This window comes from Salvelinus fontinalis, chromosome 3, assembly GCF_029448725.1.
Source record: "Salvelinus fontinalis isolate EN_2023a chromosome 3, ASM2944872v1, whole genome shotgun sequence".
NCBI lineage: Eukaryota > Metazoa > Chordata > Actinopteri > Salmoniformes > Salmonidae > Salvelinus > Salvelinus fontinalis.
In genome coordinates this window covers 31,429,238-31,456,142 of record NC_074667.1, presented here as the reverse complement: position 1 = coordinate 31,456,142, position 26,905 = coordinate 31,429,238, and the positions used below count along the sequence as shown (strand labels likewise).

Genomic DNA, 26,905 nt, shown 5'->3' with positions numbered 1-26,905 from the left:
GATGACAACGGTCCAGTTGTTCTGAACCGTGTGCCAGGCTCCAAGTTTACACTACTACTTATTGTCTGCGTTCCATAATGATTCAAGTAGGCTACATGTCCAAAATGATTTCCCAACTTGCAATACGTTAACCTAATATGATCCACTGTTGCTAGCGATCCTCAGGAACAACCACACAAACGTGACAGAGGAAAGAAAGATTAACTATGTAATGGAATGATGCAAAATGTAAGAAAACTAACACTAAAGTCACTGACATTTATAACGGATGGTGGCTACCGATAGTGGCTAATATTTAACATGATACAATAAAGTAAGAAGAAATACAGCGAAGTCTGGGCATATAATTAAAAGAATATAGAAATCAAAAATTAACTCAGGTTTGGCGCTATTGTGTCATTTGCGCATGGCTACAGAAGCCTATTGCTTGGGTCTCAATTTCGGCCTTGCAAGTTATAAGGCCAGCATTTCATAAACTTCACTGTGGAAAAGGTGATATGATGACATGCTTCTGTATTGCTGCTAAATGACTTGTTTCACATTTGTGTCCAGTGAACCTAAGTTAAAAGTTGTCTGGATGTCTTTTGGGTGGTGGACCATTCTTGATACACACAGGAAACTGTTGAGTGAAAAACCCAGCAGCGTTTGGGGTTCTTGACACAAACCGGTGCGCCTGGCACCTACTACAATACCCCGTTCAAAGGCACTTAAATATCTTGTCTTGCTTATTGTCTTGCTTATTCACCCTCTGAATGGCACATACACAATCTATGACTCAATTATCTCAAGACGAAAAAATCCTTCTTCAACCTGCCTCGCCCCCTTCAGCTACACTGATTGAAGTGGATTTAACAAGTGACATAAATAAGGGATCATAGCTTTCACCTGGATTCACCTGGTCAGTCTGTCATGGAAAGAGCAGGTGTCCTTAATGTTTTATACACACAGTGTATATTTACAATCCCCTTATCCAGACGACTTACTCATTTACCTAGCTCGTATCAATAGTTTTCATCAATCTGTAAATAACAGTGCATGGTGAATGGTGTTATTTCTATCGGGGAAAATCAAGGTTCTTCCACTTGGAACCGACAGGTTGCTCGACCTGATTCACCGTTTCATCACACGTAAAGGTGGTGGAATGAGGGAATTATGTCAAGGATAGAATACGACGCATCTGCAGAAAAGGGAATTCCTTTTACACACGCTTAATTCATGTCAGAATCCCCCGCTATTAGAGGGGGAAAAAGCAAATACTGTGCGCATCAGGGGGATATGTAGGGGTTGGGGTTGCTGAGTTTGGGAGGGGGTTGATGTTTGGGTGAGGATCATGGGTGAGGCAGGGGTGGGAGATGGTTTTGGCTGCCTGGAGGGAAGCACCTGAATCATGTGGAATCGACAGACAGCCATCCATCAGTCTGATGTTAGTTTTTCTCAAATCGTGAGAACTTGACTTGGTACCTGACTATTATATATTTGACCACCTTTTGATAAAGTTAATATAAATGTCACCAGTAGATACAAAATCTGGTACTTTTGAATACTTTTTAGCCAGTAGTTCTGAAAGTAGCTCTCACGAGCCAAAAGTGGTCACCAAAAATTGCTTACTACGTCACATACAGTATATGCACCACGTCATTGCGCTCTCTCGCTCTGCTGTGTGTGGATCTTGCTAGCTGTCACTCAAATGGTGAGGCGCTGAGTCGCATTGGCCAGAACTCAAAATTGCTAGGGGGCTGGCCCACATGGAGGAAAATGGCGCAGCACAGCTTCCAGAAAAACAGTCTTTCAAACGAGGGATTTCGTGGCTTACCACAGTCAAGTTGGCCGGATGTCCTTTGGGTAGTGGACCATTCTTGATACACACTGGAAACTGTTGAGCATGAAAAACCCAGCTGCGTTGCAGTTAACACTCAAACCGGTGCGGCCTGGCACCTACGACCATACCACGTTCAAAGGCACTTAAATGTTTTGTTTTACCCATTCACTTTGAATGGCACACGCACAATCCATGTCACAATTGTCTCAAGGCTTCAAAATCCTTCTTTAACCTTTCTCCTCCCCTTCATCTACATTGATTTAAGTGGTTGAATGTGACATCAATAAGGGATCTTAGCTTTCACCTCGTCAGTCTGTCATGGATCATAATGTTTTGTACACTCAGTGTATATTTGCCACCTCAGCAAGCATCCATCAATGGGAAAGAGATGTATTGGAGTGCTTTCTTTGAAATACACCATGCAGTGTTGCAGGCTGGCATGCAAACTCTGGGCACATGCTGGAGAGGCTGCAGCTAGCTACTGTATTCCGTGACACAGGCTGCGTTCCAAACGGCTTGGGTGGCAGTTGGGAATCCAGTCTTTCCTCCCTTAAAAGGGAAAGAAACTTCCACATTGAATGTTATAGTTTTTTTTGTGCATTTCTGAGCGATGTTCTATCGATTCCCTGGGTAATTTCATGTTGTTTTCATGTGTATCTGAGCTATTGCTGTTCAAGCAGGCAGAAACTCAGCCGGTATGATGTGCCATTGTGATAAAGCTGCGCTCACTACACTGGAAGTTAATAGAATCTTTTAGACCGCAGAAACGTTTATCATACATGGCCGATGTCATAACGCGGGAGGTTGTCTTCTCTCCAATGAGCCATTAATCATATTTCTGTGATATTCCTACCTCGAGAAATGTTTTATTTAACCAAGGCTCCACGACATTTATCCTATTTGTCTGCCTCTTCAGCCCAGGGTGCATTGCATGGTGCCATTGCATCGACTTTGTGAATGTCAGACTCCACTCTGCGAGGCACACCATAGCGCAGTGGTCTAATCAGCACTCTTCAGCTTCAAGCATCAAGAGTTCGTGACCAGTGCTGGGCAATCGTTTTGACACTTTGTATGAATGGAAACTCTTGATGTAGCCTACTGTTAACATTTAACCAATCCATAAGGCAGATGCCTACTGCCTACCAAGGCAACTACCTTAGTAGGTAGCACTTTTCCAGCAGGTTACTGCCATTTGGGCCGAGATTTGAAGGCAGCATCACCTGATGATGTGATGAAACCAACAGCCTTGGTTTCTACTAGGCAGTAGGTATCTGCTTCCAAGATGACGTAGCAGTCAAACGTGGGTTTTGTCCTGTCCCGTGTAAATATCGTTTCTCTTTTTTTTGTTTATATGTTAATCTCACTACATTTACGGACTGAATATACTCTCCTGCAACCTGCCTCACCTAATGTGGTACGGCTCTGCTATTTTTATCATTTAGAACCGGAACCCCCATCAGAAGCTAGTCAGCTAACTAGCTACTAGTCAGTTAGCCACTGCTAGCGGTCTTCACTGTTAACTCAGACACCAGCTAGCCTAAGCTCGGTCAATAACTGCCAGTCTATATAGCGCGATATCAACCCAGAGCGTATCGGACTGCTTTTTCTCTACCACATCTCCGGATTCCTACAGCAAGCGCTGAACCTTTACAGCTACAGCTAGCTAGCTGCAATCCGAGTGGCTACTCCTGGCTAACGTCTCTGTCCCAAAGCAAGCACCAGTTAGGCTTGAGCTAGCCTCGAGCTAGGCCCATCACCCGGCTGGCAGAAGAGGTCCACCAGCTAATTTCTTAAGCTACAATACCTCTTTTGCCAATTGGCCTGGACCCTTCACTGCCGACACGGAGCCCCGCCGATCCATCACGACTGGTCTGCCGACGTAATTGTCCGAGGTGGTCTCAACAGGCTCTTCCGTTGTGATGTCACTGAAGGCCCATCTGCTAGCCCCGGCCTGCTAACTGTCTGAATCGCCGTGTCTCCAGCTCGCCTAGCGTAGTAGCGACTACTGAATCGGCTCCCTGACTCACCTATTGCTACTTATTGGACCCTATAATCACTCGGCTACACATGCCTCTCCCTAATGTTTACATGCCTTGTCTATTGCTGTTTCGGTTAATGATTATTGTCTTACTTCACTGTAGAGCCCCCAGCCCAATATGCCTTAGATAGCCTTTTTGTCCCACCCCCCACACATGCGGTGACCTCACCTGGCTTAACTGGTGCCTCTAGAGACAAAACCTCTCTCATCGTCACTCAATACCTAGATTTACCTCCACTGTACTCACATCCTACCATACCCTTGTCTGTACAATATGCCTTGAATCTATTCTTCCACGCCCAGAAATCTGCTCCTTTCACTCTCTGTTCTGAACCCACTAGACGACCAGTTCTAATAGCCTTTAGCCGTACCCTTATCCTACTTCTCCTCTGTTCCTCTGGGGATGTAGAGGTTAACCCAGGCCCTGCAGCCCCCAGCACCACTCCCCAAGCGCTCTCATTTGTTGACTTCTGTAACCATAAACGCCTTGGTTTCATGCATGTTAACATTAGAAGCCTCCTCCCTATGTTTGTTTTATTCACTGCTTTAGCACACTCCGCCAACCCTGATGTCCTAGCCGTGTCTGAATCCTGGCTTTGGAAGACCACCAAAAATCCAGAAATTTCCATCCAACTACAACATTTTCGACAAGATAGAACTTGTCGGAAAGGGGGCGGAGTTGCAATCTACTGCAGAGATAGCCTGCAGAGTTCGGTCATAATATCCAGGTCTGTGCTCAAACAATTCGAGCTTCTACTATTAAAAATCCACCTTTCCAGAAACAAGTCTCTCACCGTTGCAGCTTGTTATAGACCCCCCCCCCCTCATCTCCCAGCTGTGCCCTGGACACCATATGTGAATTGATTGCCCCCCATCTATCTTCAGAGTTCATACTGTTAGGTGACCTAAACTGGGATACACCCCGGCTATCCTACAATCTAAGCTAGATCCCCTCAAGCTCACACAAATTCAGGGAACCTACCAGGTACAACCCTAAATCCGTAACCATGGACACCCACTTAAATATCATCCTGACCAACTTGCCCTCTAAATACACCTCTGCTGTCTTCAACCAGGATCTCAGCGATCACTGCCTCATTGCCTGCGTCCGTAATGGGTCCGCGGTCAAACGACCACCCCTCAATGTCAAACGCTACCTAAAACACTTCAGCGAGCAAGCCTTTCTTATCGACCTGGCCCAGGTATCCTGGAAGGATATTGACCTCATCCCGTCAGTAGAGCATGCCTGGTTGCTCTTTAAAAAGTGCTTTCCTCACCATCTTAAATAAGCATGCCCCATTCAAAAAATGTAGAACCAAGAACAGATGTAAACCTTGGTTCACCCCAAACTTGGCTGCCCTTGACCAGCACAAAAACATCCTGTGGCGTTCTGCATTAGCATCGAATAGCCCCCGCGATATGCAACTTTTCAGGGAAGTCAGGAACCAACATACACAGTCAGTTAGGAAAGCTAAGGCTAGCTTTGTCAAATAGAAATTTCATCCTGTAGCACTAATTACAAAACGTTTTGGAACACTACAGTCCATGGAGAATAAGAACACCTCCTCCCTGCTGCCCAATGCACTGAGGCTAGGAATCACTGTCACCACCGATAAATCTACAATAATCGATAATTTCAATAAGCATTTTTCTAAGGCTGGCCATGCTTTCCACCTGGCTACCCCGACCCCGGCCAATAGCTCTGCACCCCCTGAAGAAACTTGCCCAAGCCCCCCCCCCTGCTTCTCCTTCCCCCAAATCCAGACAGCTGATGTTCTGAAAGAGCTGCAAAATCTGGATCCCTACAAATGAGCAGGGCTAGATCATCTGGACCCTATCTTTCTAAAATGATCTGCCAAAATTGTTGCAACCCCAATTACTAGCCTGTTCAACTCTCTTTCGTATCGTCAGAGATCCCCAAAGATTGAAAAGCTGCCGCGGTCATCCCCCTCTTCAAAGGAGGAGACACTAGACCCAAACTGTTATAGACCTATATCCATCCTGCCCTGCTTTTCTAAAACCTTCGAGAGCCAAGTTAACAAACAGATCACCAACCATTTAGAATCCCACCGTACCTTCTCCACAATGAAATCTGGTTTCCGAGCTGGTCATGGGTGCACCTCAGCCACGCTCAAGGTCCTAAACGATATCATAACCGCCATCAATAAAAGACAGTACTGTGCAGCCGTATTCATCGACCTGGCCAAGGCTTTCGACTCTGTCAATCACCACATTCTTATCGGCAGACTCAACAGCCTTCGATTCGCAAATGACTGCCTCGCCTGGTTCACCAACTACTTCTCAGACAGAGTTCAGTGTGTCAAATTGGAAGGCCTGTTGTCCGAACCTCTGGCAGTCTGTATGGGGGTGCCACAGGGTTCAATTCTCAGGCCGAGTCTTCTCTCTGTAAATATCAATGATGTCGCTCTTGCTGCTGGTGATTCTCTGATCCACCTCTATGCATTCTGTATACATCTGGCCCTTCTTTGGACACTGTGTTAACAAACCTACAAATGAGCTTCTATGCCATACAACTCTCCTTCCATGACCTCCAACTGATTTTAAATGCTAGTAAAACTAAATGCATGCTCTTCAACCGATTGCTGCCCGCACCGGCCCACCTGACTAGCATCACTACTCTGGACAGTTCTGACTTAAAATATGTGGACAACTACAAATACATAGGTGTCTGGTTAGACTGTAAACTCTCTTTCCAGACTCACATTAAGCATCTCCAATCCAAAATTAAATCTAGAATCGGCTTCCTATTTCGCAACAAAGCATCCTTCACTCATGCTGCCAAACATACCCACGTAAAACTGACTATCCTACCGATCCTTGACTTCGGCGATGTCATTTACAAAATAGCCCCCAACACTCTACTCAGCAAACTGGATGTCATCTATCACAGTGCCATCCATTTTGTCACCAAAGCCCCATATACTACCCACCACTGCGACCTGTATGCTCTCGTTGGCTGGCCCTCGCTACATATTGTCACCAAACGCACTGGCTCCAGGTCATCTATAAGTCTTTGCTAGGTAAAGCCCCACCTTATCTCAGCTCACTGGTCACCACAGCAACACCCACCCGTAGCACGCGCACCAGCAGGTATATTTTACTGGTCATCCCCAAAGCCAACACTTCCTTTGGCCGCCTTTCCTTCCAGTTCTCTGCTACCAATGACTGGAACGAATTGCACATAACTCTTTTTTTTAAATCACTGAAGCTGGAGTCTCTATCTTTAAGCATCAGCTGTTAGAGCAGCATATCAATCACTGTATCTGTACACAGCCAATCTGTAAATAACACACCCAACTACCTCATCCCCATAATGTTAATCTTCTTGCTCTTTTGCACCCAAGTATCTCTACTTGCACATATATCTTCTGCACATCTATCACTCCAGTGTTAATTCTAAATTGTGATTATTTCGCCTCCATGGCCTATTTACTGCCTTACCTCCCTACTCTTTTACATTAGCACACACTGTACAGTCGTGGCCAAAATCTTTGAGAATGACACAAATATTAATTTTCACAAAGTCTGCTGCCTCAGTTTGTATGATGGCAGTTTGCATATACTCCAGAATGTTATGAAGAGTGATCAGATGAATTGCAATTAATTGCAAAGTCCCTCTTTGCCATGCAAATGAACTGAATCCCCCAAAAACATTTCCACTGCATTTCAGCCCTGCCACAAAAAGACCAGCTGACATGTCAGTGATTCTCTCGTTAATACAGGTGTGAGTGTTGACGAAGACAAGGCTGGAGATCACTCTGTCATGCTGATTGAGTTCGAATAACAGACTGGAAGCTTCAAAAGGAGGGTGGTGCTTGGAATCATTGTTCTTCCTCTGTCAACCATGGTTACCTGCAAAGAAACACGTGCCGTCATCATTGCTTTGCACAAAAAGGGCTTCACAGGCAAGGATATTGCTGCCAGTAAGATTGCACCTAAATCAACCATTTATCGAATCATAAAGAACTTCAAGGAGAGCGGTTCAATTGTTGTGAAGAAGGCTTCAGGGCACCCAAGAAAGTCCAGCAAGCGCCAGAACCATCTCCTAAAGTTGATTCAGCTGCGGGATCGGGGCACCACCAGTACAGAGCTTGCTCAGGAATGGCAGCATGCAGGTGTGAGTGCATCTGCATGCACAGTGAGGCAAAGACTTTGAGGATGTCCTGGTGTCAAGAAGGGCAGCAAAGAAGCCACTTTTCTCCAGGAAAAACATCAGGGACAGACTGATATTCTGCAAAAGGTACAGGGATTGGACTGCTGAGGACTGGGGTAAAGTCATTTTCTCTGATAAATCCCTTTTCCGATTGTTTGGGGCATCTGGAAAAAAGCTTGTCCGGAGAAGACAAGGTGAGCGCTACCATCAGTCCTGTGTCATGCCAACAGTAAAGCATCTTGAGACCATTCATGTGTGGGGTTGCTTCTCAGCCAAGGGAGTGGGCTCTCACAATTTTGCTTAAGAACACAGCCATGAATAAAGAATGGTACTAACACATCCTCCGAGAGCAACTTCTCCCAATCATCCAGGAACAGTTTGGTGACGAACAATGCCATTTCCAGCATGATGGAGCACCTTGCCATAAGGCAAAAGTGATAACTAAGTGGGAACAAAACATCAATATTTTGGGTCCATGGCCAGGAAACTCCCCAGACCTTAATCCCATTGAGAACTTGTGGTCAATCTTCAAGAAACGGGTGGACAAACAAAAACTTACAAATTCTGACAAACTCCAAGCATTGATTATGCAAGAATGGGCTGCCATCAGTCAGGATGTGGCCCAGAAGTTAATTGACAGCATGCCAGGGCGGATTGCAAAGGTCTTGAAAAAGAAGGGTCAACACTACAAATATTGACTCTTTGCATCAACTTCATGTAATTGTCAATAAAAGCCTTTGACACTTATGAAATGCTTGTAATTATACTTCCGTACTCCATAGTAACATCTGACAAAAATATCTAGACACTGAGGCAGAAAAATTTATATTTGTCAGTCTCAAAACTTTTGGCCACGACTGTACATAGATCTTGATCATTTACAACTGCGACCTGGCCAAGATAAAGCAAAGCAGTGTGACAAAAACAAGAGTTACACAAACGCACAGTATTGTGTTATTTACTGTGCGTTTGTGTAACTCTTGTTTTTGTCGCACTGCTTTGCTTTATCTTGGCCAGTTCGCAGTTGTAAATGAGAACTTGTGCTCAACTGGCCTACCTGGTTAAATAAAAGGTGAAATATATATATTTTTAAATGACGCATTCACGTTTGCAACTACTGCTAGCAATTCAGTGAGCAACTATCCCAAAGTGGAAATGTCTGACACGAATAACAAGAAACAGATTCGATCTCCTCCTCCTACAACTATCACACCTGCACATATTATTAAATGACACTGATGTTCAAGATAACATGGTTTTATATTTGCTGTAACTAATATTGAAAGGTAATAAGATACTTTCTAACTACTAAAGATTAGAACGCCAACACTACTTCATCCTAATCTAAATGCATTGGATACACAACCAAATACTGGCATGTGATTAAGGATAACATGTCCAAAAAACCTACCCTAACCAGAAACTGGGGATAGATGGCGGCATTCGCGCAAAACTGAATGCGCGAATCAGCACATTTAACCATGGAAAGGTGACTGGGAATATGGCCGAATACAAACAGTGTAGTTATTCCCTCCGCAAGGCAAACAAACAAGCGAAATGTCAGTATAGAGACAAAATGGAGTCACAATTCAACGGTTCAGACACGAGATGTATTTGGCAGGGTCTACAGACAATCACGGACTACAAAAGGAAATCCAACCACGTCACGGACACCGGCGTCTTGCTTCCAGACAAACTAAACACCTTATTTGCCCGCTTTGAGGATAATACGGTGCCACCGACGCAGCCCGCTACCAAGTGGGCTCTCCTCTGTGGCCAACGTGAGTAAGACATTTAAACATGTTAACCCTCGCAAGGCTGCCGGCCCAGACGGCATCCCTAGCCGCGTCCTCAGAGCAATTGCAGACCAGCTGGCTGGTGTGTTTACGGACATATTCAATCTCTCCCTAACCCAGTCTGCTGTCCCCACATGCTTCAAGATGGCCCCCATTGTTCCTGTGCCCAAGAAGGCAAAGGTAACTGAACTAAATGACTATCGCCCCGTAGCACTCACTTCTGTCATCATGAAGTGCTTTGAGAGGCTAGTCAACGATCATATCACCTCCATCTTACCTGACACCCTAGACCCACTCCAATTTGCTTACCGCCCCAATAGGTCCACAGACGATGCAATCGCCATCACACTGCACACTGCCCTATCCCATCTGGACAAGAGGAATACCTATGTAAGAATGCTGTTCATTGACTATAGCTCAGCATTCAACACCATAGTATCCTCCAAGCTCATCATTAAACATGAGGCCCTGGGTCTGAACTAGGCATGCACAATATATCGGTGAACATATCGGAATCGGACGATATTAGTTAAAAACGGCAACATCGGTATCGGCTGATGTCTAGTTTAACGCCAATGTTAAAAACCTATGTCAAAGCTACCGTGCACACCTATATAATGTAATAACGCCGCATTAATTTTGTGCTACACGTGCAATACAGCATTCCTAACCTAGCCCACACATGTCTGCTGTGTGGATCGAGCAGTCAACAAGTCGAGCAGTCATTTGAAAGTCTAAGAACATTTCAGCGAGACAACTTAAAGGCAAAATCGATTAAAGCCAAGTTAATAGAATTCATTGCCCTTGACAACAACCGTTCTCTGTCGTGGGTGATGTTGGCTTTCACCAACTGGTCGAGCACCGGTACACACTACCAAGTGTGCTATTTTTCAGATGTTGCCCTACTGGAGTTACACAGTAATAGCGTCACTACTGTTAGCTTCACGACATACACACTATGGAACGCCGTTTGGGATGTCCTTCAACTTGGAACAAGCAGAGAGGAGGGGAAAGAAATTAACCTCACTGCTCAAATGTCAGTGCTGGTTCAAGTTGCTTAAGCCACAACTACCTTTATTACTCTGCAATCATTTGTTAACAGTTTTGCATATTTTTAGGCTTGGTCAAGTTTACAGAAAGAGTAGAAAAATGTAGCCTCATTGTAACTAGTAACACCAACCCCAATGGTGCAACACAATAAGGGAAGGGAAAGTGGCAAGGTAATCAAACACTGCAGCTAGGTAGCAAAACAGACTCATCAACAGGATGTACAAATAACTTGGCTGGCTATTGGGTAGGACTGTTTTCTCCTGCCAATGCAATGGAGTGAAATGCGATCAGGTGCCCACTTTAATACCTGAAAACGATTTGCTGGCTAGCAAGTTCACCAATTCAGGATTTAAAACTGTCCGGTTCTTCACAATTGACATTTCACATTGCTGAATCTACGACTAGTTAGTTTAGGGTGTTCATCTCGAAAACAGCCGATTATAAGCAGGATGAGATCACCTGCTGTCGTGGCCAACGTGTTAACTAGCTAGCTTAGCAACAGACTCTTAAGGGATAGCCTCCTTACATGGGATTGGGACACGCCAATTTTGACACCCTGCCTCGAAAGTCTTCCTCAAAAGGCAGCATCCTTATGATCGCCAGCTACTGTCTCGTTAAACCATAAATTCGCGTTAAATTCACCCACGCAGCTGATCTCAAGTGCAAACATTGGGCACCTCATTACTGCTCAATACAAGATGCTTGTAACCACAGTATTTCAAGATATGTTCGCCCTCTGGTTGGTATTGTCATTGCAACAACTAAGTCCTTTATGAACAAAGTAAGGCTGATTGATTTATTTGACAAGCATTCCATACAATATAAATAAAATATTTCCTCGTTTAAATCTACTTTTGCAATTTACCCGACAGTTTGTATGACTAGAACCTAATGTTGGTGTAGCCTACTGACTTATTTTATTAGTTTCCTATTTATGTTATCCAACAGTGTCTGGTATGGTCATTTCTAATCAAGATTGGGGGTAAAATAACCCTTGACTGTCCATATTTTAACTGTGTAACTACATCAAGTCAATCGGGGTATTGAGTTATTTGTGCCAATTTTGAGTTAATTCGTAACCTTAGGATACACTCGAACAGGGGTCTCCAACCCTGTTCCCGGGGAGCTACCCACCTGTAGGTTTTCGCTCCACCCCCAGTTGTAACTAACCTGGTTCAGTTTATGAACCAGCTCATTATTAGAATCAGTTTGGAGTGAAAACCTACAGGACAGTAGCTCTCCAGGAACAAGGGTGGTGAGCCCTGCACTAGACACTTGTATGTCGTATCCCAGTGGAGACCAATATCTATCTTGTGTTATTAAGCTATATAAAACGATGGTTGTTGATGTGTATGGCTGCATTTTAGATCCATTTTTGTACATTTGAATGTTGCAGTAATAGGACCTAGGCCTAGCGTTTGCACAAGCAAGAGAGAACATCATTTTGATAGCAAGCCCTGATCCAATGACTCAACTGCACCCGCATGGAGAGAAAGATAACTGCTCATTTTCCGCCAGCTCACAAGGCTCATTTTAATTTCCTGATGCTAACATATGGAATTGTTTTAAGATAGCTAAATTATCCATGATATGACCATTTGATTTTGAATTGTATCTCTCTTCCGTTTCTTTTTATCCCCAAAAAACTCCCTAGTCCTTGCCGATGACAAGCGTACCCATAACATGATGCAGCCACCATGCTTGAAAATATGTGTTGGATTTTCCCCCAAAAGTTAATCTTTGTATTCACGACGTAAAGGTCATTTCTTTGCCAAATGTTTAGCAATTTTACTTTAGTGCCTTATTGCAAACAAGATGCATGTTTTGGATGTTTTACAATTCTGTACAGGCTTGCTTCTTTTTACTCTGTCATTTACAGTGCCTTTGGAAAGTATTCAGACCCCTTGACTTTTTCCAAATTTTGTTAGGTTACAGCCTTATTCTAAAATGTATTAAATAGTTTTTTTCCTCATCTACACACAATACCCCATAATGACAATGTAAACAGGTTTAGATATTTTGGGGTCTGAATACTTATGTAAATAAGGTATTTCTGTTTTTGAATTTTAATACATTTGCAAAGATTTCTAAAAACCTGTTTTTGCTTAGTCATTATGGGGTAGTGTGTGTAGTTGCTGAGGATTTGAAAAATATGTTTTAATCCATTTTAGAATAAGGCTAAATGTAACAAATTTAGAAAAATTCAAGGGGCCTGAACACTTTCCGAAGGTACTGTAGGTTAGCATTGTAGGGTAACTACAATGTCGTTGATCCATCCTCAGTTTTCTCCTGTCACAGTCATTTAACTCTGTAACTGTTTTAAAGTTACCACTGGCCTCATGGTGAAATTCCTGAGCGGTTCCTTCCTCTCCGGCAACTGAGTTAGGAAGGACACCTGTATGTTTGTAATGACTGAGTGTATTGGTACACCATCCAAAGTGTAATTAATAACTTCACCGTGCTCAAAGGGATATTCAATGTCTGCTTCTTTTTATTTTACCCACCTACCAATATGTGCTCTTCTTTGTGAGGCATTGGAAAACATCTCTGGTCTTTGTGGTTGAATTTGTGTTTGAAATGTACTGCTCGACTGAGGGACCTTATAGATTTTTGAATGTGTGGGGTACAGAGATGAGGTAGTCATAAAAAAAATCATGCTAAACACTATTATTGCACACAGAGTGAGTCCATGCAACTTATTATGTGACTTGTTACGCAAATGTTTACTCCTGAACTTATTTAGGCTTGCCATAACAAAGAGGATGAATACTTATTGACTTAAGGCATTTCAGCTTTTAATTGATTAATTTGAACATTTTTTTAAAACATAATTCCACTTTGACATTATTGTGTGTGACAATTGAGGCTGTAACACAACAAAATGTGGAACAAGTCAAGGGGCAGGAATACTTTCTGAAGGCTCTGTACTTAACCCCAAAAGAACGGTTGTTTTGTCTTTGTATTATCTTTTACCAGATCTATTGTGTTATATTCTCCTACGTTCCCTTCACATTTCCACAAACTTCAAAGTGTTTCCTTTCAAACGGTACCAAGAATATGCATATCCTTGCTTCAGGGCCTAAGTTACAGGCAGTTCGATTTGGGTATGTCATTTTAGGCGATTAAAAAAAAAAAGGGGCGGATCCTTAAGATGGCAGATCTGTATATGAATTTGCATTTGGCTCACAACACTTGTTTGATTTGATAAGGTAATGAAGCTATTATATAGTACAGAAGACATCACCACATACAGTACATGTCTGTTTGGATGTGGATCCTAAAAGCACACTGGTATCATTACACATATTGGCACTGGCCACTACAATGTTTTGGTAATCTGAGAGCCCACAGGGACTCCGGTTTACATCAATAGCTAATGGCAAATGTTGACTACAAGCCAGTGTATTACTGTGCTGTGCGTGTATGAACAGTGTGTACTGCATGTGTATTCAATCCATATGTTTGTGCACCAAATATTTGGGCTCGTTTGGGTGATGGGTGCGATAGTTCTCTCATGGCTGAGATTTATTCCCATGCTAATGATGGAAAGCGTACAAGCTCAGAGCTAAAAGGCTAGTGAAGTTTCTTCAGACTCTGTGCGTGTGCGTGCATGTGTGCCTGCGCGCGGTCTGTCACGCTCCGTTCCTCCCCCCTCTCTCTCCCCCTGCATGTCAACCTAGGTTAAACACAGCCTCCTTTCCTCTCTGCCTCTCATTCTCACTCACCACTCATATTCTTGTGTGCACTCAGATCACTGCACTAGAGACACATTACACTAGCTGAACCATCGCTGGCCTGCCTATTTATCTATGGCACATCCATTTTCCATTTTGGGAAATTAATCTCTCAACCCACATATCTGAGATGGTGTTGGTGTCACCATTGCTAAGGATAATATCAATATTGTGGCATACTGGAAGTGTTATAAGCAATCATCTGTAGTAGTCGTGTTATTCTATAAATAATTTAAATACCCGTATGTATTGTTTTTCAGATAGCTGCTAAGCTTCCGTTTTAGGGCTAGGAACTGCCAGTGACTTCACGAATACGATATCATGATACTTAAGTGTCGATACAATATGTATTGCTATGCTCACGATTCTATATGTATTGCGATTCAATATTGTGATTTTATTGCTATTTGATGTTCCAAACATATTGCTCTCTATACTGTAAGTCTCTATACTGTTATGTCTCTATACTGTTATGTCTCTATACTGTAAGTCTCTGTACTGTAAGTCTCTATACTGTAAATCTGCTGCAGAGAAATGAGAGCGGGAGAAAATTTTTGATCAGTCATGGAATAAAAGTACTGAAAACATGGCTCACTATTTAAAAAGTAGATGGAGAACAGGCTATAGGATGAAAAAAAAGAATATCGCAAGTATAGTCGACTAGCGTTAGCCAACTCTAGCAAAAATTAACATTTATCGATACTTGGAGTCAAAGTCTAGATAAAATATCCCTTACAAAAAATATTTTTTTGCGGCAAATTTGTTGAAAATTACATAGTGTGCAAAACAATGTTACCAGAAGTTTGCAAATGTTTGCCACTAGTGGTGAATCTGCGGCAAACCTTTGGCAACAATAATATTTATTGCCACTAATGGCAAACAGTTGAAGAGGCGACTCCGGGATGCTGGCCTTCTTGGCAGAGTTCCTCTGTCCAGTGTCTGTGTTCTTTTTCCCATCTTAATCTTTTCTTTTTATTGGCCACTCTGAGAGATGGCTTTTTCTTTGCAACTCTGCCTAGAAGGCCAGCATCCCAGAGTCGCCTCTTCACTGTTGACGTTGAGACTGGTGTTTTGCGGGTACTATTTCATGAAGCTGCCATTTGAGGACTGCGTCTGTTTCTCCAACTAGACACTCTAATCTACTTGTCCTCTTGCTCAGTTGTGCACCGGGGCCTCCCACTCCTCTTTCTATTCTGGTTAGGGCCAGTTTGCGCTGTTCTGTGAAGGGAGTAGTACACATCGTTGTACGAGATCTACAGTTTCTTGCCAATTTCTCGCATGGAATAGCCTTCATTTCCCAGAACAAGAATAGACTGACGAGTTTCAGAAGAAAGGTCTTTGTTTCTGGCCATTTTGAGCCTGTAATCGAACACACAAATGCTGATGCTCCAGATACTCAACTTGTCTAAAGAAGGCCAGTTTTATTACTTCCTTAATCAGCACAACCGTTTTCAGCTCTGCTAACATAATTGCAAAAGGGTTTTCTAATGATCAATTAGCCTTTTAAAATGATAAACTTGGATTAGCTAACACAACGTGCCATTGGAACACAGGAGTCATCGTTGCTGATAATGGGCCTCTGTACGCCTATGTAGATATTCCATAAAAAATCTGCCGTTTCCAGCTACAATAGTAATTTACAACATTAACAATGTCTACACTGTATTTCTGATCAATTTGATGTTATTTTAATGGACCAAAAATGTGCTTTTCTTTCAAAAACAAGGACATTTCTAAGTGACCCCAAACCTTTGAACGATTTTGTGTGTGTGTGTGTGTGTGTGTAAGTGTGTAATTCACCAGCTAAGTAAAGATGCACATCTGCTTCTAATCCTGTCCTCGGTTGAAACGGACCTCCTCTGTGTGTGTGATAGTTACACTATGTTTAGCTCTCTGGATTGAGGGAGGGAGTGAGCCATACACTCTACCTTGATTGTCCCTTTCATGGGCCTCAGGCCCTCAGCTCAGTGGTCTTTAAGGGTTGCCAGGCACAGGCCATTATGATTTTACTGACAGAGTACGAGAGAGCTTTGTGTCCTTGTGGCCTAGTGATAAAATATCAGTTAACATTTACTGTAAAACAGGCCAGGGCAGACTTTATAGGTACAGCGTGAATATAGAGGTTTTTTTTCTGGGTCGAACAGCACAAATAAAGCAATGGCTTGTCTCCTTTTCCAGGTCGATGAGAAGTGCAACTTTATTTGATTTTGTTGCTTGCAGGCTAAATTTGAAGACAATTATGTGGACGGGGAAGTGCAGTGAATGCGTGAGATTTGATCCCCTCTTTTTGGAATCAGCCTAACCATGCAACCCTTTCTGCACCACTGGCTCATTGAGCACAAGACTGAGGGCCATGGGTGGCAGGAAGTCTCATCATGGGGTGTCAAGGACTTACAGCGACTTTCAAAATGAATGCAAGGGGAGTAAACAAGATATGGGAATTCAACAGATTGCGTAGGATTAGAATATATTAAATTTAAGTTATGTAATATAGTTTAAGTTATTTAAGTGTGCGTGCCCGTTTGTGTGGTTGGTGTAATGCTCAGCTCAGTGATAGACAGTGAGTGAAAGTGGTGCGCCAATGTACCCTACAGCAGTGCAGGGTTGTTCGTGACAGCGGCTGAGAACCGTAAAGTTTACATGCTTTCAATTAACATTGACATTTTAGTAATTTAGCGGACCCTAATCCAGAGGCATTTACAATTAAGAGATGAAGATATGTGCTGTCGGCCAAATGAGGTTGTCAGGCTCACCAAATGGGATAGAGGGGCCTTTATGTTGATTCTCTCAGAACCTCAGCACCGTAACTGACCCTCCACTCACCCTCATGCCCTATAGCAGGGAGCGATGGAACTGACCACAACAAGTGATAGAATTACCATAACGCCCCAGTTCTCTGTGAACGTGCGTGCCCATCAGTGCATGTTTTTGCTCAATACCAACCAGACTGTTATGTGGGTTTACTGGGTTGCTCTTTTTTGGTTGCATTCCTTCTATAAGGAAATATTCCTTCTATAAAATGGAATAAATAATAGCATCAAGTTGTGTGTGTGTGAGTGTTGTTTAACAAGGGGAATGAGTCGAGAGAGAGAGAGAGATCACAGCTGCAAGTGGGATGTGCTCTCAAAGATGTCCTCCAGTAAAACAATGTTGGTGTGCTTGATTCTGAAAAGAGATATTTTTTTTATTTTTTTCTGCGAGGTTGTATAATAGCTGGTAACGTGAGTGTACACGGCTTCATCGTCATCTGTCTCTAACCGCATCTGTTTCTGATTGCACAGCGTGCGCGCGCGTGCACATGGCTGTGTGTGTGGGTGGCCTATTGAATAATTCACAATGGAGACATTGCTGTAGTGCCTCTAAAACTGTTTGCCATGTGAACTTTGAGACTGACAGGTAGGTGGTAGTGGGGGCAACCAAAAACACAGCACTATCCTAAATAGCAGCGAGAGAGACTGGCTTGTAGAATTTGTTTTATATATATCTAGATGGAGGGCTGTTTCAATGGTTATTTTTGTGGGAGTCAGACAGGGTTGGGGTTGGGATGGGTGATGTGGATGGCTAGTGATGATGAGTGAGCAAACACTCGTGTTTTTGTTTATCCAGACTCTCCTCTGCCCTGAACCCCACAGGACCTGGCTGCCATGACACACACAGCTGTGGAGAGCCTGGAGTGCATGTGATGTTCCTGGTTATAGTAGCTAGTCCTCCTTGGGGAAACCCTCCCTGGGGGGAGAGAACCTGTGCTGCTACTGGGAGGGATGGGATGAGAGAAACAGGATGTGCCTTATTAGAGGGTGGCCGTGGGGACACCGTCCATGGGTAGAGAGGTGCTACTGGCATGGGTTAGGGACAGACACGATGTGCCTGGTTATAGCAGCCATGGGGAGGCCCTCCCTGGGTGGAGAGAGCCTACGTTCGTGGGAGAGATGGTGGACAGAATGTGCATGGTAATAGTGGCTGGCCATGGGGAATGTGTTGGACAGGTTGTGCCTGGTTAGACCATGGGGATCTATGGGGGATACCCTCAGCCGCCCTTGGTGTGTGCTCTCTCTGAGGAGGAAGGGAGGCTCTTTCTGTAGCCACACTCCCCCCAACAGGAGTCATGCAGCTCACGTGCGAACACTCTTTGTGCAAAGTGATCCACACGCCTTATTTCCCAAGAACTCCACCTATTGAGTTGGGCCAGACCCTTTCGTCTTATTAAAATGTCACTATCGTTTTAGTAACCCACCTTTGAGACAAGCAGGCCTTATTGACTTGGGTTCTAGGGACCAAGACTAACTGCCTCAGTTTTGCATTGGTGACATATGTTCAGCAACACATCTTTAACCCATTTTAATGTACAGTATTTGGATTGGTCTTTGCAGTTAGTAAGTGTAACTGTAAGTGTGTGTCATATCTTTGAACATGTGTGTTTCCTGTGCTCCAGGGGGGCGTTCTCGGAGGTGGTGCTAGCGGAGGAGAAGGGGACCCAGAGGCTGGTGGCCATCAAGTGTATCCCCAAGAAGGCTCTGCAGGGAAAGGAGAACAACATCGAGAATGAGATCGCTGTGCTGCACAGGTCAGTAACATAGAGAATTAACAGCACAAAACACACCACACCACTACATAACTCGATATCCTTAATGCTAGAATCCGCAGTTGAAACAATAACAAAGCGGCCACGGCGCCTCTGTTTTGGTAAAATGCTAACTGATGGGCCTGAAGAAATGTAATCATTCTCAAATAAATAAACAGAGCTATGGGTGCAAGGACTGACCTTCCATGATATCAACATTATAGTTTAAACCATGTTTTGAGGCTATACAATGTTTGTTTATATTTACGTTGTTTACAAACATGAGTAATACCAACTTATATTTTGGGTTCCGATGGAAGTGACAGGTGAACTGAGCTCATGAGGCATTTCTAAGTTCTAGCCTATTCTTCAAGAATCAATGGGTAGGCTACATATCAATAATTAATACGTCCAAAAATGGATGTAGCAACTGCAGATTCCAGCTTTAATAATGAATACCAGGTCGTTTCCCCATCATCAGTCATGAAAATATTTGAATAGTCATTACGTTGACGTTCAGGAAAGAGGCTGAAGGCGGCAGGTAGCCGAGCGGTCGGGCCTGTAACCGAGAGGTTGCTGGGTCAAATCCCCGAGCAGACTAGGTCTAACATCTGTTGCTGTGCCCTTGAGCAATGCACTCAACCCTAATTGCTCCTGTAAGTCGCTCTGGATAGGAGCATCTGGTTAATTACTAAAATGTAAAGTCGAAATTATAAACTGGGTGGTTTCAGCCCTGAACGCTGATTGGCTGACAGCCGTGGCATACCACGGGTACGACGAAACATTTATTTTTACTGCTCTAATTACAATTGGTACAATCAGATAATAATAGCAATAAAGAAAATAGCAACTCTGCTTTGCATCGTACATAAGAACAGCCCTTAGCTGTGCTATATTGGCCATATACCACAGCCTCTTGGGCCTTATTGCTTAAGTAACACACAGGATCTGTCAATGTAAAGAATTGACAGCATGGTATCTATCTATTGGCTCATGGTAATGTACGGCAGAGCCAACTTGATGTTAAGCAGTGGATGCCAGTGGAGAAGGGGTACTGGCTGGATGCATGATACAGTACGTTATATATATGTGTCCTGTCAGTAGAAACACCAGGATTGTGCACCGGAAATGTCAGGAGTAAAGAAGATAAACCTATTTTTAGTGTCCTTGTTGCTAGGGCAACAGCACATACAGAGGCGGGGGGGAGATGTGTGTGTGTGTGTGTGTGTGTGTGTGTGTGTGTGTGTGTGTGTGTGTGTGTGTGTGTGTGGAGTTCCCTGCAGCAGTGTGATGAAGGAGAGAGAGAAATAGAATTGAGGGGAGGGAGAGAGAGAGACATACTCATAGACATACACATTGACATCCTCTCTCCTCCATCCTCTCGCTCTTTTCTTTACAGCAACAACACAGTGTCACATATCGCCTACATGAATGCTTACAGTGTAACAACGGAGCAATATCCTGCCTCAGCCTTGGATGTCTCGTTGTTGGCTTGTGTATTACCAGTGCTGTTCCTGCCAGTGTAATTCCCTCAGTAACTATAGAACTCCCCCTAACTGGCTCGCTTCTCTCTCGTCTGTGGTGCTGCATCAGGACATGGACACCGGTGTGTTCAGCCAATGTCAGGAGCTGTCTCCAAAATATATCCATATATTCTGGATCGAGATGATGAAACACTCCTCTGTCAGAGAATACTGTACGTTTTGGTGTGAGAAGAAAACAACCGGCCCCACGATATTACAAGTTCTCTATTTATGGGATGAGGCTTTGTGTATGGTACTCCTACACACTCTTTAAACACAGCAATGGTGCCACCTGGTGATCACATGACAGTATTGAGAGCGAGACACCGTGCAGCATAGTACTGTACACTGAGTATACCAAACATAAGGAACACCTTCCTAATAATTGAGTTGAACGTTTTCCCTCAAGAACAGCCTCAATTCATTGGGCGTGGACTCTACAAGGTGTCAAACGTTCCACAGAGATGCTGGCCCAATGCTTCCCACGGTTGTCAAGTTGGCTAGATGGGCTTTGGGCGGTGGACCATTCTTGACACACACGGGAAACTGTTGAGTGTGAAAAACCCAGCAGCGTTTGCAGTTATTGACACAAACCGGCACCTGGCACCTACTACAATACCCCGTTCAAAGGCACTGAAATATTTTGTCTAGCCATTCACCCTCTGAATGGCACATACACAATCTATGACTCAAGTCTTAAAACTCCTTATTTAACATGTCTCCTCCCCTTCACCTACGCTGATTTGAAGTGGATTTAACAAGTGACATCAATAAGGGATCATAGCTTTCACCTGGATTCAGTCGATGTCAGTCTATGTCATGGAAAGAGCAGGTGTTCTTAATGTTTTGTGCACTCAGTGTATTTTGTCATAATAATATCCCTGTCTCTCTGTCTTCCTTGTGTCTTTCTTTCTTTTTCAGAATCAAGCACACCAACATTGTTTCACTGGAGGATATATTTGAGAGCACATCCCACTTGTACCTGGTCATGCAGCTGTGAGTCGGCTCTTTCTTTTCTCTCTCTCTCTCGTTCTCTCGTTCTCTCTCGTTCTCTCTCGTTCTCTCTCGTTCTCTCTCTCTCTCTCGTTCTCTCTCGTTCTCTCTCTCTCTTTATCTCTCTTTATCTCTCTCTCTCTTTATCTCTCTCTGTCTCTCTTTATCTCTGTCACCGCTCTCTCCCCTTCTTATTCAGTGTTCTGGTAGAAATACTGTAAGTCCTGAATCGGGGACAGATTGCTGGACTGGTGTGGGGTAAGAGTTGAAGACATGTTTTTCCTTTCTTCAAATATTGTGTTTGGGAGAAGCAAAACAGGGAGCGGACATTCCCTTTTTCTGTATGTATAGGACCTTCTTTTTGTCCAGCACCTGCAAGTAAGTATTATACGTAAGTAGCATTGGCTCGTGCGTGCCGGGAACGGCTTATAGGAGTAAGGGCCTATCCCCTTTCTGTAGCATGAGGCAGCTTGATGTACAAGTACACCCCCTGGACAGGACACTAGTCTATAGCAGGGCCTTACTGCCACACTATCTCCTTAATGTTGTGTGCCAAGCAGGGAAGCATCGGGTCCCATTATTAGTATCATGGATGTGTGTCTCTGTCAGGGTGTCTGGAGGGGAGCTGTTTGACCGCATCGTAGAGAAGGGTTTCTACACGGAGAGAGACGCCAGCCAACTCATCCACCAGATCCTGGACGCTGTCAAATACCTCCATGACATGGGCATCGTACACAGGGACCTGAAGGTATGGCAACTCCACACTCACACATGCACACACGTGCCTTACACACACTCACACATACACGCATGTGCCTTACACACACTCACACATACACGCATGTGCCTTACACACACTCACACATACACACACGTGCCTTACACACACTCACACATACACACACGTGCCTTACACACACTCACACATACACGCACGTGCCTTACACACACTCACACATGCGCGCACGTGCCTACACACACTCACACATGCACGCACGTGCCTTACACACTCACACATGCACACATGTGCCTTACACACTCACACATGCACGCACATGCCTTACACACACATGCACGCACGTGCCTTACACACTCACACATGCATGCACGTGCATACACACCCTCACACATGCACAAACACACACACTCATACATGCACGCACGTGCCTACACACACTCACACATGCACAAACACACACACACACACTCACACATGCACGCACGCAAACCAGGGTTGGGGTCAAATCCATTTAAATTCCAGTGAATTCAGAAATTCTAAGTGTTACTCATTGAAAAGCATTGAATAGATTTGGAATTTCGGTGTACTTCCTGAATTGTCTGGAACTGAAAGATAATTGACCCTGACGCACACACACATGCATACATACACACACCTCCACGACATGGTCATACCATACATGGTCATACCATCATGGTCATACCATACATGGTCATACCATACATGGTCATACCATACATGGTCATCCTACACAAGGTCATCCTACACAAGGTCATCCTACACAAGGTCATCCTACACAAGGTCATCCTACACAAGGTCATCCTACACAGGGTCATCCTGCACAGGGTCATCCTGCACAGGGTCATCCTACACAGGGTCATCCTACACAGGGTCATCCTACACAGGGTCATCCTACACAGGGTCATCCTACACAGGGTCATCCTACACAGGGTCATCTAATACAGGGTCATCCTACACAGGGTCATCCTACACAGGGTCATCCTACACGGGGTCATCCTACACGGGGTCATCCTACACGGGGTCATCCTACACGGGGTCATCTAACACAGGGTCATCTAACACGGGGTCATCTAACACAGGGTCATCTAACACAGGGTCATCTAACACAGGGTCATCTAACACAGGGTCATCTAATACAGGGTCATCCTACAAAGGGTCATCCTACACAGGGCCGATCTGCTTGTTTCCCTCCTTGGAGAGTCAGTTGATGAGATCTTGTACTGTTGTGAAATGGTCATGATTCCTGTAGAAATAGATACATTAGTATTAGATGCTGTCCATTAGATTAGTACTAAAAAATAACAACCACTCCAATTACTCTTTGTCTTGCATTGCTACACATCCATGTCTCGTGTTCACCAATGTGAGAAAGCTGGAAATCTAGGTTAATTTACTCCTCTTCTGCCAAATTATAATTTTCATATTTAAATATTTTACATGGATACAGCTGTTGGTGCAATGTTGCCAAGCAATCACTATTTGACCATTTGAACATGGAATGCAACAGATCCTCCCTCAGGTTTAGGCATGCTGCCACATCCCAGGCTGGAAGAAGAGGTGCCAATGTACTCCCTCAACAACTTTTCTTGCCAATTATTTCTTACCGGAATCATTAAGGTTTCTGTAAGAAAAGCTTCGAAGCTCCAGTTGTAATCTTTTCACTTTTGATCATAACGTCATACCCTAATTTTCTCTCTTTCCCTTCTCTCTTTCTCTCTCTCTCTCCCTTCTCTCTTTCTCTCTCTGTTCCTCCCTCTCTCTCGCTCTCTTTCTCTCTGCCTCTCTTTCTCTCTCCATCCGTGTCTCTCTCTCTCCCTCCCTGTCTCTCGCTTTCTCGCTCTCTCTGTCTCCCCTCCACACTCTCACCCTCTCTCTCTCACTCTCTCTCTGTCTTTCTTTTGTCTCTTTTCTCTCTCTAGCCAGAGAATCTGTTGTACTACAGTATGGACGAGGACTCTAAGATCATGATCAGTGACTTCGGCCTGTCTAAGATCGAGGATACAGGCAGTGTCATGTCTACAGCCTGTGGGACCCCGGGATACGTGGGTAAGAGATCTGTGCGTGCATGAGTGTGTGTGTGTGTGTTCATGTGTTTGTGGGTGTGTGCATGCGTGATCTCTCTCACTACCCCCTCTCTTTCTCTCCCTGATCCATTCACAACCTCCTCCTCGAATGCCATTTATGTTGGAGTGCTATTGTATCAACTGTTAGTCCTTCAAAAGCTCTCTCTGTCTTTCTCTGTGTGTGTGTGTGTGCGTGTGCGTGTGCGTGTGTGTGATGTAACCCACTAGAGCTCTGATTGAGAGGGTAAAACACAAACTTCAATGGACTCTGTCGCAATCAGTCCCTCCGTCTTTCTCAATCACGCTCTCCCTCTCTGTCTTTCTCCCTCTTAGCCCTTCAGTTTTTCACCAAATCTCTCTACATCTCTGTATTTCTGACTCTCCCTCTCTTCCTCTCTCCTCCTCTGACTTTGCGGTTTCATGTTGTTGGCAGCTCCTGAGGTGTTGGCTCAGAAACCGTACAGCAAAGCAGTAGACTGCTGGTCCATCGGAGTCATCTCTTATATTCTGTAAGTTATCTGCTTAGTCCTCCAACACAAATACAGTCTCATACTCTGTATACTGACTGGTGCTTGTGCATTTAAACATCTGTTATAGAACACTCGCTAGAGCAGCTCGTTCCAAAAGTTGTCCAATTCTTAAATGGTTCTGTCCGTGTCCTTCAATGATCTTCACACCCCCACGTTATTTGGTATGGTCGTGTTGGTATGGTCGATCTGTGGCTGGGACTCTTGGCACTTAATAGCGCTATAGTGATATTACATCCTTACAACCCAATTTTAAATTTGGATATTTTATTAACTGCGTTCGATGTATGGAGCAAAAAGTGTTCCCTCATGTCATATGAACTCTTTCAGGTTGTGTGGCTACCCTCCGTTTTACGACGAGAACGATGCTAAGCTGTTTGAGCAGATACTGAAGGCAGAGTATGAGTTTGACTCTCCTTACTGGGATGACATCTCCGATTCAGGTATCTGAAACACACTTTTTACTTTATTTTGATAATAGAAAAAAAGTCAAAGAGGATCACACAAAAAACACAATAAAAGCACGAATCCTTTTTCAATGATCTGCACTCGTTTCAAAGACATAGATTACATTGGACTGTGAATGAATACCATGTCTACTTTGTGTGGATTTGTAAGCCATTGATTGTACTGTACCATACACAAGTATGTGGACACCCCTTCAAATTAATGGTATCGGCTATTTCAGCCACACCCGTTGCTGACAGGTGTATAAAGCACACAGCCTCGCAATCTCCATAAACAAACATGGGCAGTAGAATGGCCCATACTGAAGAGCTTAGTGACTTTCAACGTGATGCCGTCATAGGATGCCACCTTTCCAACAAGTCAGCTTGTCAAATTTCTGCCCTGCTAGAGCTGCCCCGGTCAACTGTAGTGTAAGTGTTGTTATTGTGAAGTGGAAACGTCTAGGAGCCACAACGCAAAGTGGTTGGCCACACAAGCTTACAGAACGGGACCGCCGAGTGCTGAAGCATTTAGTACATAAATATCATCTGTCCTTGATTGCAACACTCACTACCGTGTTCCAAACTGCCTCTAGAAGCAACATCAGCACCATAACTGTGAAGGATGTTATAGCAGCAAAGATGGGGCCAACTCCATATTAATGCCCATGACTTGGAATGAGATGTTTGACGAGCAGGTGTCCACATACTTTTGGTCATGTAGTGTATCTGGAGGTAGTGTAAATTGGTAAGGAATCAACAATGTAAATGTTCAGTAATGATTTGAAACTGTTTTGATTAATTCCAGCTAAAGACTTTATCTGTCACCTGATGGAGAAAGACTTCATGAAGAGATATACCACTGATCAAGCACTTCAACACCCCTGGTACTACAAGCTTTCCCCGACCACAACCCTAGCTCCAACCCCAACCCTAACCCTAGCTTCATTTCCACATCCTAGTTCAACCATAACCCTGATCGCAACCCTAACCCTAGCTTCATGTCCACATCCTGGTTTAACCCTGACCCTGATCGCAACCCTAACCCTAGCTTCATGTCCACATCCTGGTTTAACCCTGACCCTGATCGCAACCCTAACCCTAGCTTCATGTCCACATCCTGGTTTAACCCTGACCCTGACCGCAACCCTAACCCTAGCTTCATGTCCACATCCTGGTTTAACCCTGACCCTGATCGCAACCCTAACCCTAGCTTCATGTCCACATCCTGGTTCAACCCTGACCGCAACCCTAACCCTAGCTTCATGTCCACATCCTGGTTCAACCCTGACCGCAACCCTAACCCTAGCTTCATGTCCACATCCTGGTTCAACCCTGACCGCAACCCTAACCCTAGCTTCATGTCCACATCCTGGTTCAACCCTGACCGAAACCCTAAATCTAACTTCATTTCCACATTC

At 44.1% G+C, this 26,905-nt stretch overlaps 1 protein-coding gene across 1 annotated transcript in view; it reads left to right on the top strand.

Annotated features, from left to right (window-relative positions):
* The window catches only part of camk1a (calcium/calmodulin-dependent protein kinase Ia), a 57,942-nt gene that overhangs the window by 23,505 nt on the left and 7,532 nt on the right, over positions 1–26,905 (top strand). The window contains exons 4-10 of the mRNA XM_055912314.1: positions 19,044–19,175; positions 21,617–21,691; positions 22,298–22,436; positions 24,368–24,494; positions 24,945–25,020; positions 25,369–25,481; positions 26,293–26,371. Coding sequence (XP_055768289.1) covers positions 19,044–19,175; positions 21,617–21,691; positions 22,298–22,436; positions 24,368–24,494; positions 24,945–25,020; positions 25,369–25,481; positions 26,293–26,371 — 741 coding nt within the window. The remainder of the gene's footprint in view (positions 1–19,043; positions 19,176–21,616; positions 21,692–22,297; positions 22,437–24,367; positions 24,495–24,944; positions 25,021–25,368; positions 25,482–26,292; positions 26,372–26,905) is intronic.